The 17,363-nt window shown below is 38.3% G+C and overlaps 1 protein-coding gene across 6 annotated transcripts in view; it reads right to left on the minus strand.

The window, feature by feature from the left end:
* The window catches only part of AP3S1 (adaptor related protein complex 3 subunit sigma 1), a 78,720-nt gene that overhangs the window by 17,637 nt on the left and 43,720 nt on the right, over positions 1 to 17,363 (minus strand). For 4 of the 6 annotated variants that reach the window (XM_074382409.1, XM_003920680.4, XM_010339651.3 and 1 more), the window contains one exon: positions 641 to 712. The exons of the other annotated variants lie outside the window; for them this stretch is intronic. In XM_074382409.1, coding sequence (XP_074238510.1) covers positions 641 to 712 — 72 coding nt within the window. The remainder of the gene's footprint in view (positions 1 to 640; positions 713 to 17,363) is intronic. 6 annotated transcript variants of the gene reach the window in all.

Raw genomic sequence — 17,363 nt, forward strand, 5'->3', positions numbered from 1 at the left:
TTTATTTTCCCAGCCTACCAATCCAATGTCTGTAACATACACACACACACACACACACACACACACACAAACACACACACAATCATTCTGCCAAAAAATATGGGAAAAAAAAAAAAGCAACAGTAATGTCAGTAAAAACTTGTTTGAAAACATTAAATTGTCTCACAATAAAGTTCAAAGTCATGGCATTAATGATTCTTTTAAATTAGGCCTGTTGATCAATATCATTTCCTGATATAAAAAGGCCTATACTTTTTATCTCTGCCAGTAGGGCCATCCTCTCCTTTTCTATGTGTGAAACATCTACTAATCCCTTAAAATCTAGTTTAAATGTAATTTCCTTCATTCACAGTCTCCTAGGCAAAGGCAAGCGTTCAGTTATGTCCCCATTAACATGCTGTACATACTATTATTATTTGTTAATGCCATGTTTCTGCCCTTAGACGTGAACTCCTCTAAGTCAGGATCTGAATCTTTTCCACCAAGTTCAAAGCCTGGCTCATAGTAAAAATAATTTATGATTGAATAATAAGTAAAAGAATAAAAATAGAATTATTTATTAAAACCATTTTTGCTATGACAATTGTTAAGTTAAAGTTTTTCTTAAAAAACTTAGAAGATGTGACAATAGAAATAGTACCTTGTCTACATGGAAAATCAAATCCAGTTCACAGACATTTTCAAAACATTTGTCTAATGTTTCCACAAATACCTATGGAAGAAGAAAAAAGGTTTTGAGAACTGTTTAAATTTATTCAAACATATTATCTATAAGGAAGGCAATTCTATTGTGAACTAAAATTTTGTATTATACATTTATCTTTTTCAAACTAAAAATTGTATTAAATGAAAACAAAAAAAAGTAAAAACACAGAGTCCTAAACCTACCAAGTTTAGCTACAGATAAACTACTTTTGAATATATAAGTATAGGAAACAAAATAAACTTTTTTTGAAAATGACTAAAACTAGAGAGTCTTAATACCATTAAGTGCTTACAAAAGCACTTAAAAATACTCAACTAAGCTTCCTTATTTTGATGTGAGGGGGGGGAAAAAGCTCATTAGGAAATATCTATCAAGAAAGGTGAGGCACAGTCCAAGTCCCTGCTATACCTAATGTAGCCAGTAATTTTTAATTATCAAATCAGCATAAAAGACTGCTAAAAATTACTTATGGAAAAAACACAGACCTTAGAATCATATTTACATGAATTCAAACTCTAAATTGAATAATTTGTATGACATTGTGTGGAAAACAGTCGCCTCAGCAGGCTTGGGTTGTTCTAACTTGATACATTCCCATAAATGAACTGTTTTCAGGACTATCCCCTGGCCAGCTCCTGAGAACTAAGCTCCAACCTTTCGGAAAGTTGTCTGATTACAGTGTTTTTCTACGCTGGAGGTCTTGGGCCATGCTGTATCAGTTTGAGCAGGTACTTTATGTTAATAATGTGATTTATAGTGAACATCTGCTTTTTCTCTGAGGATTTGAAGCTTAAGCAGCCAAGGTCAGTCATGCAGGCATGACATACCTATGTGACTGACCCCCAGGGTAAACTTCCCTGATTGGGAATACTCTGTACACATTATCATATATTTTGGGGGAAATTAAGTATGTCCTGTGTAACTCCAATAGAAAGGGAGACCTGACAGCTTGCAATTGGAGTCTTCCAGACTTCATTCCATGTGCCTTTGCTGATTTTACTCTGTATCCTTTCACTTTAATAAACCATAGCATGAGTATAACAACTTGAGTCCAGTGCATCCTAGTAAAACATTGAGATGATCTTGATGACCCTGGAAGTAAACCTTCGAAATTAAACTCTTAAATTCTACCTTGCATAGTTCTCACTATTCTATTCCTATTTCTATTCTCACCACCCCTTTCTGTAGTAACTTCAGATAAAGTGACCATATAATTTATCATCCTAAATGGGGCAGTATTAAAAGTAAAAAGAAACACCAATTGATAATAAATTATATAATAGTATACAATATTATTATAATGTAATAACAGCCCGAACAACAGATATAAACCAGGACTATCCCTAGTTTATTGAAGTGAATAGTCATCCCACTATTCACAGGTGATCCTATGCAGAAAGGAGTAAAATCTAAACAAGAGGCTTCTTGCTATAGTTGCTCTATATATGGCAGGTTTCTACACATCCACATTCCAAGGTTCCTTCCTAGCATCAATATTAGATGGCTAAATGGACATGTTTAGTTCATCCTTGAACGATGTAGGGGTTAGGGACTCCAACCCTTCAGGCAGTTGAAAATCCATGTATAACTTTGACTTCCCCAAAACTACGAATAGTTTATTGTTGATGGGAAGCCTTACCAATGACATAGTTAATTAACATGTATTTCACATTTTGCAAAAAATGTGAAATAATGTTTTCATGACTGCTGGTGTACAACTTCACAAATTTCCTTTTCTTATTTTACAATGGTCTGTATGCTAGATTCACTTATCTTGAAATGGAAGACAACCACAACTGCAGATCTCAATCTAAGGTACATATCAAGCGACTCAACTTTTGCTGGTAATGTCATGACATTTCTCTGCTTCTTGGGAGCACTTCCAGCACCACTAGTGGCAACTGGTATGGGAGTTACCATGGTGTTATTAAAGAATTACAATTCTGAGTAAACATGATGGAAAATACACAAGAACCAGGAGAGATTACTTTTTGGTGTAATTTTCACAAGGAAATTACTAGCAAGTCAGGGCGATTTAAGCAGATACTCAAAACATTTGATCCCACCACAAGGTGGTGATGACAAATTATAGTAGTACAGTATGTACTACAGTTGATTTTGTGCAGCTATAATTTAATTTTTAATGTTCGTGGTTACACAGTAGGTATATATATTTGTGGGGTACATGAGATGTTTTGATACAGGCATGCAATGCACGATAATCACTTCAAGGAGAATGGGGTATCCATCGCCTCAGCATTTAACTTTTGTGTTACAAATAATCCAATTATACATTTTTACTTATTTTTGAATGTACGATTCAATGATTATTAACTATAATCACCCTATTGAGCTACCAAATATTCATTCTATATTTATTCTATATATCATTATTCATTCTATTCTTTGTATTCATTATCCATCTTCACCTTTCTCCAACCCCTCACTACTCTTCCAAGTCTCTAGTTACTATCCTTCTACCCTCTATGTCCATGAGTTCAATTGTCCTAATTTTTAGACCCCAAAATTAAGTGAGACAATGTTTGTTTTTCTGTGTCTGGTCTATTTCACTTAACATAACGATCTCCAGTTCTATCCATCTATGTTGTTTCAAACGACGGTATCATTTTTGCTAGTACAGTACTCCATTGTGTATATGTGCCACATTTTCTTTATCTATTCATCTGCTTATGAACACTTAGGTTGCTTCCAAATCTTGAAAATTCTAAACAGTGCTGCAACAAATATGGAAGTACAGACATCTCTTTGATATACTAATTTCTTTTCTTTTGAATATATACCCAGCAGTGAGCTAGATCCTATGGTAGCTCTATTTTTAGTTTTTTGAGGAACCTCCAAACTGCTCCCCATAGTGGTTGTGCTAATTTACAGTCTCACCAAGTATACAAGGGTTCCCTTTTCTCCACATCCTCGCCAGCATTTATTATTGCATGACTTTGGCTATAAGCCATTTTAACTGGGATGAGATGATGTCTCACTGCAGTTTTGATTTACATTTCTCTGATGATCAGTGATGTTGAGCACATTTTCATATGCCTATTTGCTATTTCAGCCTTAACTCAAAAGTTTGCAGTCCCAAGTCTCATCTGAGACAAGGCATATCCCTTCCACCTATGAGACTGTAAAATCAAAAGCAAGTTAGTTACTTCCCATATACAAAGAGAGCACAGATACTGGGTAAACACAGCAATTCCAAAGGGGAGAAATTGGCCAAAACAAAGGGGCTACAGGGCCCATGCCAGTCTGAAATCCAGTGCAGTAGTCAAGTCTTAAAGCTCCAAAATGATTTTTTTTTTTTACTCCATGTTTCACATCTAGGTCACACTAGTGCAAGAGGTGTGCTCCCATGACTACGGGCAGCTCTGACGCTGTGGCTTTGCAGGGTACACCCTTTCTTCTGGATGCTTTCATGGGGTGGTGTTGAGTGTCTGTGGCTTTTCCAGGTGCACAGTGCAAGCTGTCAGTGCATCTATCATTCTAGGGTCTGGGGAAGATGGCCCTCTTTTCACAGCTCCAAGGGGCGGTGCCCCAGTAATGGCTCTGTGTGGGGGCACCAATCCCACATTTCCCTTCCTCATTGCCCTAGAAGAGGTTCTCCATGAGAGCCCCACCGCTGCATCAAACTTCTGCCTGGACATCCAGGCATTTCCATACATCCTCCAACACCGAGGTGGAGGTTCCCAAACCTCAATTCTTGACTTTTTTTTTGTGGAGACAGAGTCTTGCTCTGTCTCCCAGGCTGGACTGCGGTGGTGTGATCTCAGCTCACTGCAACCTCCACCTCCCAGGTTCCAGTGATTCTTGTGCCTCAGCTTCCCAAGTAGCTGGGACTATAAGTGCACACCATCATACCCAGCTAATTTTTTAATATTTTTAGTAGAGATGGGGTTTCACTACATGATTCAGGCTGGTCTTGAACTCCTGGCCTCAAGTGATCTGCCTGCCTCGGCTTCCCAAAGTGCTGGGATTACAGGCATGAGCCACCACACCAAACCTCAATTCTTGACTTCTGCGTACCTGCAGGCTTAACACAACATGGAAAACTATGAAGGCTTGGGGCTTTCACCCTCTGAAATGACAGCCCTAGCTGCACCTGGCCCCTTTTAGCCATGGCAAGAGCAGCTGGGATTTAGGGTACCAGTCCCAAGGCTGCACATAGTGGAGGGGGTCCTTGGCTCAGCCCATGAAACCATCTTTTCCTTGTAGGCCTCCATGCCTGTATGCAAGGAGCTACCATGAAGACCCCTGACATGCCCTGGAGACATTTTCCTCATCGTCTTGGGTATTAACATTTTCTTGTTACAAATGCAAATCTCTACAGTCAGCTTCAATTTCTCCTCATAAAATGGGATTTTCATTTCTTTTTTTTTTTTTTTTTTGAGACGGAGTTTCGCTCTTGTTACCCAGGCTGGAGTGCAATGGTGCGATCTCGGCTCACTGCAACCTCTGCCTCCTGGGTTCAGGCAATTCTCCTGCCTCAGCCTCCTGAGTAGCTGGAATTATAGGCACGCACCACCATGCCCAGCTAATTTTTTGTATTTTTAGTAGAGACGGGGTTTCACCATGTTGACCAGGTTGGTCTCGATCTCTCGACCTCGTGATCCACCCGCCTCGGCCTCCCAAAGTGCTGGGATTACAGGCTTGAGCCACCGCGCCCGGCCGGGATTTTCATTTCTATTGCATTGTCAGGCTGCAAATTTTCCAAACTTTTATGCTGCTACCCTTTCATAACTCAATGCTTCCAGCAGCACACAAGTCACTTCTTGAATGCTTTGCTGCTTAGAAATTTCTTCTGCCAGATACCCTAGATCATCTCTCTCAAGTTCAAAGTTCCACAAATCTCTTGGGCAGGGGCAAAATGCTGCCAATCTCTTTGCTAAAATATAACATGAGTCACCTTTCCTCCAGTTCTCAACAAGCTCCTCATGTTTGTCGGAGACCACTTCAGTCTGGATTTCATTGTCCGTATCATTATCAGTGTTTTGGTAAAAGCCATTAAATAAGTCCTAGAGAGTTCAATGTTTTCCTATATTTTCCTGTCTTCTTTTTAGCCCTCCAAACTGTTTCAATCTTTGCCTGTTACCCATTTCCAAAGTCGCTTCCACATTTTCACTATGTTTTCAGCAGCACCCCACCCCCAGTACCAATTTACTGTATTGGCACCAATTTACTGTATTAGTCCGTTTTCATGCTGCTGATAAAGACACCCTAGATTGGGCAATTTACAAAATAAAGAGGTTTATTGGACTTAACAGTTCCACATAGCTAGGGAGGCCTCACAATAATGGTGGAAGGTGAAAGACATATCTCATATGACAGCAGACAAAAGAAGTGAGCTTATGCCGGGAAATTTCTTTTTTAAAAAAACCAACAGATCTCGTGAGACTTATTCACTATTACCACGAGAAGAGCAAGGAAAGTCCTGCCCCTATGATTCAATTACCTCCCACTAGGGCCCTCCCACAACACACGGGAATTTAAGTCGAGATTTGGGTGAGAGCACAGCCAAACCACACCATATCTACATATATTTTTACATTTATAACACACCTGTTTCTCAAAATTTTCCTTATTTCTATGCTACACAATTCATCTATGAATCTTTTCAAATTGTCACAAACCTCCAAAAAATTATCTAATATATTTATTGAAAAAAATTCACATATAAGTGAACCTGTGCAGTTCAAACCCATGTTGTTCAAGGGTCAATTGTCTATGACTATAACCACCACTTTCTTAGACCAGTGGTTGGCAAACTTTCTCTATAAAGGGTCAGACAGTAAATATTTTAGGCTTTGTGGGCCATAGAGTCTAACACAAAACAGCCACAGACATTACATAAACAAATGAGCATGGTTCTGTTCCAGTAAAAGCTTATTTACAAAAACAGGCAGCACGCTGGATTTGACCTGCAGGCTATAGTTTGTTGATTTCTTCAGTTAGACCAGTTACTGGGAGAAATAATAGGTCTGTAGTAACCAAGAACATATATCGTTTTATTCATAATTTTATTTGTAAGAAGAGGGCAAATTATTAAGTTGATCAAAGTAGGGCATACTGTTAAATATATATATGGTTTTCATTCTGTTTCCTGTCACAGGGCTCCTAAGACCATTGGAGTTACCAAGGTAATGCCTCTTTTTGTATGCTAATGAGATAACTGATGGCTGAGGTCTCCTGTGTAGACTCAGGATGTGGGCTGTTTGCCAAGGGGGAACCAACCACGTGATTAGAGGGTCTGAACTTTCAGCCTCATCCCCCAATTTCCAAGTAGGGGAGTGAAATTGAAGTGTTAAGTCAATCACCAATGGTTAATGTTTAATCAATCATAACTACATAATGAAGCTTTCATAACAACCCAAAATGTCTGGGTTGAACCTCTGGAGAGCTGAACATGTGAAGGTGCTTGGAAGACAGGTATACCTGGAGAGGGCACTGGAGCTCCACACCCTTTCCCCAATTATCTTGCCCTATGTATCTCTTCTGTCTGGCTGCCCATCTGTATCCTTTGTAATATTCTTTATAATAAGTGGGTAAACATGTTTCCCTGATTTCTGTAAACTGCTCTGGCAAATTAATCGAACTGAAGAGGGGGGGTCACAAGAATCCCAATTTACCATCACTCAGTCAGAAGTACAGGTCACAACCTACTACTTGCAACTGGCATCTGAAGTGGGGGCAGTCTTGTGGGACTGTGTCATGGGATCTGATACTATCCCCATGTAGATAGCATCAGCATTGAATTACAAGACACTCAGCTGGAGAACTGCTTGGTGTGTGGGGCACAAACTACCACACATCTGGTGTCAGATGTATTGTATTAAGTGACTGTGGAGTAGAAGCAAAAAAAAAAAATCTTGTATTTTCCTTTCACAACAGGTTGTCTACAAGTGGGATTTTAGTTTAATTTTTTGGTAGGTAAAAAATAAGTAACATTTAGTATCCACCCAAACTCCCAACTTTATCTATTTTTCTTCAAGGCCCTGGTGACATGGTGCCCAAAATGACTGTACTCATTTGATTTCTAATTCAGATACATTTTTCTTTTTTGATACAATAGACTTTTGTTATGAGGACTGGATGGGGTAATGCTGCTTCAACACAGAGTAAGCAATTAACAAATATTAACGTTTTGCAACGAGTAATAATAGGAGTGAAAAGAGGAAAATTCTTCCTTTTACCAGGGCAGCCCTGATGAAATAGCTGGGAAAGTTCTTTTTCTCATTGTTATACTTTAGATCCTTTTTAATAGGTATAGCTTCTTTTTTTTTTTTTTGAGACAGAGTTTCGCTCTTGTTACCCAGGCTGGAGTGCAATGGCGTGATCTCGGCTCACCGCAACCTCCGCCTCCTGGGTTCAGGCAATTCTCCTGCCTCAGCCTCCTGAATAACTGGGATTACAGGCACGCGCCACAATGCCCAGCTAATTTTTTGTATTTTTAGTAGAGACGGGGTTTCACCATGTTGACCAGGATGGTCTCGATCTCTTGACCTCGTGATCCACCCACCTCGGCCTCCCAAAGTGCTGGGATTACAGGCTTGAGCCACCGCACCCGGCCAGGTATAGCTTCTTAAAGAAACTAGACACCCTGAGATAATACCAGAGCTGAGGAAACAACTCAAGTTACTGGTGACATTTCCATTGAGAAAGAAGAAAATACTTACTTTGAAAACAGCCTTTAACGTAAAAATCATTTGAATACTTATTTATAGAAATCATTGTTTAAAGTTATGGAAGACAAAGCTTAGTAAATTTTTATTTAAGTGTAACATACACATAGAAAAGTACAAAAACCATAATATATAACATGATACGTTTTCTGTACAATCAACACTCAAATCATGTTATAACATTACTAGCATTATAGAAGCCTTCTCATAGTCTGTCAGTCACTATCAACCATCACAGGTACCCAATACTCTACTTTGTAACAATATGAATACATTTATCTATGTCTGAACCATATACAATATATGCTCTATTGTGAGTGGCTTCTTAAATTCATTGGTTTTTTTTTGTGAGATTTATTCAGGTTATTACATAATACAACAGCTAATCATTCTTAGTTGTAAAGTATGCCATTGAATTAGAATATCACAGTGTGTCCATTCTACTGGTGACATAAATTTGGGTTGTTTCCAGTGTGGGGGCCATTACAATTAGTACTGTTAAGAACACTTCTTACACATCTTTTAGTGAACATATATACACATATCTACTGATTGTATACTCAGAGTAGAACTGCTAAGTCAAAGAGTAGCACATGTTAAGCTTTAGTATATAATGCCAAATTGACTTTCAAAACGATTATACACACTTAGACTCTAAATAGCAGTGTATGACTCCAAGACTTCGGCAGCACACAGACCAGGGAAATGCTGCCTTGCTGAGAACCACCGGGAGTCACAGACCTGGGCTACAGCCCAGGCCAGCAGCCCCAGCCAGATGAGTGCCTTGTTAGCACAGACCAGGGCGGAGATTTGGACTAATACTGAGAAAGCCTGCAAAAAGGAACTGCCCATCCCACAGAAGGGAGAGTTGAAAGCAGGGAGGGGAATATGACCAGCCAGGCCCCTCCCCCACAAGATCCAGCAACCAGAGTCCTTCTCCCGGGAGAGTGTTGCAGTTAACACATCCTCCACCACGGAACAGCGGGCTTGGCAGAGTGAAAGAGACTGCCATTGGGAAGGCAGGGTTAACCCCAGCAGTATGAAAACCAGGTGAAGAATAAACAGCAGCCTGGGCTAAGACCAAGGCAATCCAGCAGCACCTCCACAGGCACACAACGGACAGACTGTCTCAAGTGGCACACTGACACCTGCGTTTAAAAAACAAAAAACAAAAAACCTCACACAGGAGAAATAACCCCAACTTTAACAGAAAGGACATCCACTCAGAGAAGATGGGAAGCAACCAGCAAAAAAGGACAAAAACATCAAAGTCCAGAACACCTCTCCTCCCCAGAGAGATCACAACGACTCACCAGCATGGCCACAAAGCAGGTCAGAAAACGAATCTGATGAGCTGACAGAAGCAGGTTTCGGAAGATGGGTAATAACCAACTTCTCTGAGCTAAAAGAACATGTTTCAACCCAATGCAAAGAGACTAGGAATCTTGAAAAAAAAAGAAGATTAGATGAAATGCTAACTAGACTAACCAGTCTAGAGAAGAACATAAATGATGATGGAGCTGAAAAACAGCATGAGAACTTCATGGAGCATACTCAAGTTTCAATAGCCAAATTGATCAAGCAGAAGAAAGGATATTAGAGATTGAAGATCAACTCAACAATATAAAAAGAGAAGGCAAGAAAAGAGAAAAAGAGAGTGAAAAAGAAATGAACAAAGCCTCCAAGAAATATGAGATTATGTGAAAAGACCTAATTTATGCTTGATTGGTGTGCCTGAAGAGGATGGGGAAAATGAATCCAAGCTGGAAAACACTCTTCAAAATATTATCCAGGAGAACTTACCCAACCTAGCGAAGCAGGCCAACATTCAAATACAGGAAATACAAAGAACACCACAGAGATACTCCTCAGGAAGAGCACATAATCGTCAGATTCGCCAGGGTTGAAATGAAGGAAAAAATGCTAAGGGCAGCCAGAGAGAAAGTCCGAGTCACCGACAAAGGAAAGCCCATCAGACTCACAGTGGATCTCTTGGCAGAAACCCTACAAGCCAGAAGAGAGTGGGGACAAATATTCAACATCTTTAAAGAAAAGAATTTTCAACCCAGAATCTCTCATACCCGGCCAAACTAAGCTGCATAAGTGAAGGAGAAATAAAATCCTTTACGAACAAGCAATTACTGAGAGATTTCGTCACCATCAGACCAGCCCTACAAAAGATCCTGAAGGAAGCACTAAACACAGAAAAAACCATCCAATACCAGCCACTGCAAAAACAAACCAAATGGTAAAGACCAGCGACACAATGAGGAAACTGTGTCAACCAACAGGCAAAACAAACAACCAGTAACAAAATGGCAGGATCAAATTCACACATAACAATATTAACGCTAAATGTAAATGGCCCAAATGCCACAATTAAAAGACACAGACTGGCAAACTGGGTAAAAAGTCACCATCAGTGTGCTGTATTCAGGAGACCATTCTCACATGCAAAGACACACATACACTCAAAACAACGGGATGGAGGAAGATCTACCAAGCAAATGGAGAGCAAAAAAAAGCAGGGGTTGCAATTTTAGACTCAGATAAAATTGACTTTAAACCAACAAAGATCAGAAGAGACAAAGAAGGACACTACATAATTGTGAAAGGATCAACACAACGAGAAGAGCTAACTATCCTAAATATATATGCACCCAATACAGGAGTGCCCTGATACATAAAGCAAGTTCTAAACAACCTACAAAGAGACTTAGACTTTCATGCAATAATAGTGGGAGACTTTAACACTCCACTGTCAACATTAGACAGATCAACGGGACAAAAAATCAACAAGGATATATAGGACTCGAACGCAGAACAGAAACAAGCAGACCTAATAGACATCTACAGAACTCTCCACCCCACAGCCACAGAATATACATTCTTCTCAGCACCACATCACACTTACTCTAAAATTGATTACATAATTGGAAGTAAATCATTCCTCCGCAAATGCAAAAAAAACAGAAATCATAACAAACAGTCTCTCAGACTACACTGCAATCAATTTAGATGTCAGGATTAAGAAACTAACTCAAAACTGCACAACTTCATGGAAACTGAACAACTGGCTTCTGAATGTTGACTAGATAAACAACGAAATGAAGGCAGAAATAAAGATGTTCTTCAAAACCAATGAGAATTAGGATACAATGTACCAGAATCTGGGAAACATTTAAAGCAGTGTCTAGGGGGAAATTTATAGCAATAAATGCACACGTGAAAAGCAAGGAAAGATCTAAAATTGACACCCTATCATCAAAATTGAAAGAGCTAGAGGAGCAAGATCAAAAAAACTCAAAAGCCAGCAGAAGACAAGAATTAACTAAGATCAGAGAAGAACCGAAGGCGACAGAGACACCAAAAACCCTGCAAAAAAATCAATAAATCCAGGATCTGGCTTTTTTAAAACATCAACAAAATAGATAGAGAGCCAGATTAATGAAAAAGAAAAGAGAGAAGAATCAAATAGATACAATAAAAAACAATAAAGGGGATATCACCACTGATCCTACAGAAATAACAAACTATCATCAGAGATTACTACAAACAACTCAATGCACATAAATAAGTAAATCTTGAAGAAATGGATAAATTCATGGACACTTGCACCCTACCAAAACTAAACCAGGAAGAAGTTGCAACCCTGAGTAGACCAATAACAAGGGCTGAAGTTGAGGCAGCAATTAATAGCCTACCAACCAAAAAAAGTACAGGTCCAGGCAGGTTCACAGCTGAATTTTACCAGACATACAAAGAGCAGCTGGTACCAATCATTCTGAAACTATTCCAAACAATATAAAAAGAGGAAACCCTCCCCAACTCATATTACAAGACCAACATGATCCTGATACCAAAACCGGGCAGAGACTCAACCAAAAAGTAAACTTCAGGCCAATATCCATGATGAACACAGATGCAAAAATCTTCAATAGAATTCTGGCAAACTGATTGCAACAGCATGTCATAAAGCTTATCCATCATGATCAAGTAGGCTTCATCCCAGCGATGCAAGGCTGGTTCAACATACACAAGTCCATAATCCACCACATAAATAGAACCAAAGACAAAAAAAGATACGATTATCTCAATAGATGCAGAAAACGCTTTCGACAAAATTCAACAGTCCTTTATGCTAAAAACTCTCAATAAACTAGGTATTGATGGAATATATCTCAAAACAATAAAAGCTATTTACAACAAATCCACTGCCAATATCATACTGAATGGGCAAAAACTGGAAGCATTCCCTTTGAAATCTGGCACTAGACAAGGATGCCCTCTCTCTCAACTCTTACTCAGTATAGTATTGGAAGTTCTAGCCAGAGAAATCAGGCAAGAAAAAGAAATAAAGAGTATTCAATTAGGAAAGGAGGAAGTCAAACTGTCTCTATTTGCAGACGACATGACTATATACAGTATTTAGAAGACCCCATCGTCTCAGCCCAAACTCTCCTTAAGCTGATAAGCAATTTGAGCAAAGTCTCAGGATACAAAATCAATGTGCAGAAATCACAAGCATTCCTATATACCAATAACAGACAAACAGAGAACCAAATCAAGAGTGAACTCCCATTCATAATTGCTACAAGCAGAATAAAATACCTAGGAATATAATTAACAAAAGAGGTAAAGTACCTCTTCAAGGAGAACTACAAACCGATGCTCAAGGAAATAAGAGAAGACACAAACAGATGGAAAAACATTCCATGCTCATGGTTAGGAAGAATCAATATGTGAAAATGGCCATACTGCCCAAAGTAATTTATAGATTTAATGCTATCCCCATCAAACTACCAATGACCTTCTTCATAGAACTGGAAAAAACCACTTTAAACTTCATATGAAACCAAAAAAGAGCCAAGATAATCCTAAGCAAAAGTAACAAAGCTGGCGGCATCACGCTGCCGAACTTCAAGCTATACTACAAGGCAAGAATAATCAAAACAGCATGGTACTGGTATCAAAACAGAGACATAGACAAACGGAACAGAACAGAGGCCTCTGGAGCAACATCACACATCCACAACCATCTGATCTTTGACAAACCTCACAAAAACTAGCAATGGGGAAAGGATTCCCTGTTTAATAAATGGTGTTGGGAAAACTGGCTAGCCATGTGCAGAAAGCAGAAACTGGACCCCTTCCTGACACCTTACACTAAAATTAACTCCAGATGGATTAAGGACTTAAACGTAAGACCTAACACTATAAAAACTATAGAAGAAAACCTAGGCAAAACCATTCAGGACATAGGCGTAGTGAAGGACTTCGTGACTAAAATACCAAAAGCAATGGCGACAAAAGCCAAAACAGACAAATGGGATCTAACTGAACTCCAGAGCTTCTGTACAGCCAAAGAAACAATCACTAGAGAGAACCGGCAACCAACAAAAGGGGAAAAAATTTTTGCGATCTACCCATCTGACAAAGGGTTAATATCCAGAATCTACAAAGAACTGAAACAGATTTACAAGAAACAAACAAACAAACCCATCCAAAAGTAGGCGAAGGATATGAACAAACACTTTTCAAAAGAAGACATACATGAAGCCAACAAACATAGGAAAAAATGCTCATCATCACTGGTCATTAAAGAAATGCAAAAGAAAACCACATTGAAATACCCTCTCATGCCAGTTAGAATGGTTATCATTAAAAAGTCTGGAGACAACAGATGCTGGAGAGGATGTGGAGAAGTGGGATCACTTTTACACTGTTAGTGGCAGTGTAAATTAGTTCAACCATTGTGGAAGACAATGTGGCAATTCCTCAAGGACCTAGAAATAGAAATTCCATTTGACCCAGCAATCCCATTACTGGGTATATACCCAAAGGACTATAAATTGTTGTATTATAAAGACACATGCACACACATGTTCATCGCAGGACTGTTTACAATAGCAAAGAACTGGAACCAACCCAAATGCCCATCAGTGATAGACTGGACAAAGAAAATGTGGCACATATACACCATGGAATATTATGCAGTCATAAAAAATGATGAGTTTGTGTCCTTTGTAGGGACATGGATGAATCTGGAAACCATCATTTTCAGCAAACTGACACAAGAACAGAAAATCAAACACCGCATGCTCTCACTCATAGGCGGATGTTGAACAATAAGAGCACTTGGACACAAAAAGGGGAGTATTACACACTGGGGTCCATGGGGAGGGGCAACGGGAGGGATAGTGGGTGGGAGGCGGGGAGGGATAACGTGGGGAGAAATGTCAGGTACAGGTGATGGGGGGATGGTGGCAACAATCCACCTTGCCATGAATATACCTATGCAACAATCTTGCATGATCTGCACATGTACCCCAGAATCTAAAGTACAATAAATTAAAAATAAAAAACAGTAACAACAAACATGTAAAACTAGCTATACCTTAGGGATAAATGTAGTAAAAGGCTCCAAGAGGAACAAGTAAAGTGTAAAGTATAAAGAATGGAGATGTCACTTTCAGTTGTGACCTTAGAGCTTCCTCTGTTGGATCCACTTCTACCCTAAGTCACAAAGTGACAGACAACATTAGATTTCGCTCCCTAAAACCTCTGCCCTTTAAAAAATAAAATAAAATAAATAGCAGTGTATGAGAGTTTCTGTAGTTCTGTATCCTTGTCACCACCTTATATTACCCACCTTTTAACTTTAACCATACCAAGGGTGTGTGGTGGTATATGGTGATTTAATCTGCTCTTCTCTAAGACTGTATATCATTTCATCTGTATTACCCATTTAGATATCTATTTTCATAATGTCTGTTCAAGATTTCTGCTCATTTTCTATTGGGTTTGTCTTATTATTATTCTTTTTTTAAGACAAGGTCTCACTATACTACCCAAGCTGGTCTTAAACTCCTAGGCTCAAGTAATCCCTCCACCTCAGATACCCGAGTAGGTGGGATTACAGCGGTCTATATTTTCTTATTGATGTATAAGAATTATTTATATATTCTAGCTACAGTCTTTTTTCATATGTATTACAAATATCTTTTCCAGTTCTGCAGCTTGCCTTTTCATTCTCCTAACAGTGTCCTTGGAAGAACAGAGATTTTCCATTCCAAAATACAATTTCTCAGTTTTTTCCTTTACAGTTAACATTGGTTTATGTCCACTTTAAGGAATCTTTGCCTTCAGTAAGGTCAGAAAATACTTTTACTCAGAAGAAAACAAAAGCTTTATTGTTTTACTTTTTATGTTTGGACCAAATTTATATAAAATTGATTTTTGTATATGGTGTGGAGTGGCCTTCCTTGATTTTAAATCATTATTAGACTTACTAATCAGAATAAAATTTCCAGTATGCTTTTATTTTTTTCTTTCCTAATTTTTCTAGTTCCACTGCGATTACCTAAATACTGCAGTCATCCTTTTTAAACATTAGAAGACAATTCTGGTACAAATGCTGTCTAAATAGAGTTCCCCTTCACTTACCTGTACTTATAAAGATCAGCAGAACCTACTAAATGTGCAGATTACATTGAGAAAAAAAAAAATTCATGATAGCATTAAGTGTGCCTCTGGTGAACCACGGAGTGGTAAAAAATAAGGGTTGCCTATTGAGACAGTACAGTACTGTGTTGATGACACATGCTTTGAAACCAGGAAGACATACATGGCTTCAAATCCCTGCTCCGTGGCTGTAGGTATCATTTAACTTCTTTAAATCTCACAACTATAAGATAGAGATAAAATTACCTACTTTTCTGGATTATCAATTTTTAATTGAGTTAAACAAATTAGATAGAGTGTCCAGCACAGTTCCCAAAACCCATCTAATAAATGGCAGCCAGAATTATTTACCTGGTTGTTCAAAATACGTGATAATAAAAAATTGAAATAGAAAATAGAAATAGAAATAGAAATTTATAATTCTACTGATAAATACTAATATAAAATGAAGATAACAACATGCTGCAACTACCAAGACATTGTGATTTGTTAACTTAGAGAGGAAAAATGCTGTCCACATTTAATCCAGAACAATTCCACATGTAAAAATATGTGGATACTACAAAAAAAAAGTACCCTGCAGCAACATGTCATTATAACTGCATGTTCTTAATTTAGGAAAAAAAATTCTTAAAATTTAAACCACTCATACTATGTTCGGTTAAAAAAAAATCAAAGACCTTCTTCAAAAGACTTTCCAATTATTTTCTTTTGATTTAGCAAAAATTATTTAGCACAATTACAAATCTAGAGCCCTAAGGTCCATACACACTGATGATCTGTTACATGGACAAGGGAACACAAAACAAATAATCTACAAACTGAAATGAAGAAACTAAGGGGTAAAAATTAGCATCTTGATGGTTCTAACCAAAACAAAACAAAAGAAAAAAATTGCTGTTGCATTATTTCACAAGGAGAAAGATAAAAGGAGCTAAGACCTGGAAGTGACATGGTAGATAGCACCCTCTTGTGCTTTAATTTTAAAATGATATAAAGTTTAAAGCCAATTTCAATATAACAGCTATCTAGCTACTACTCAGTAGCTACTCAGGTGCCAGGGATATAAAACCAAGGACCTAAACTCTGGCCTCAAGTAATTCAAAAGCTGGTGGGAGAAAACTTAGTTCTAATTTACAAAATAATCATATTTTAAATTGCTCTACATTTTAATTACCTAGTAGTCAAAAAATAAATTTAAAAAATAGATTCCAAAAAATGCCTCCTCCAAATATAGAGTCCTCCTTTCCTATGCTATTCTATTTATAAAACATTCTTCTGCTTTCTTTATCTTTACATTCAAGCCACAAAGAGTAACCTATATATACATCCAGGTCACAAAGAGTAACAGAAATCTATTACATGGCAGCTTAGTATTTAGTACTCAAGAGCACAAACTTTAGCATGTGTATACTCAAATTCTAGCTTTGCCTCTAACTCTGAGATCCAGGGCAAGTTATTTAACTCTAAGCCTCAGTTTCTTATCTTACTAATGGTACCTG

The sequence above is a fragment of the Saimiri boliviensis genome, chromosome 1 (assembly GCF_048565385.1).
Source record: "Saimiri boliviensis isolate mSaiBol1 chromosome 1, mSaiBol1.pri, whole genome shotgun sequence".
Taxonomy (NCBI): Eukaryota; Metazoa; Chordata; class Mammalia; order Primates; family Cebidae; genus Saimiri; species Saimiri boliviensis.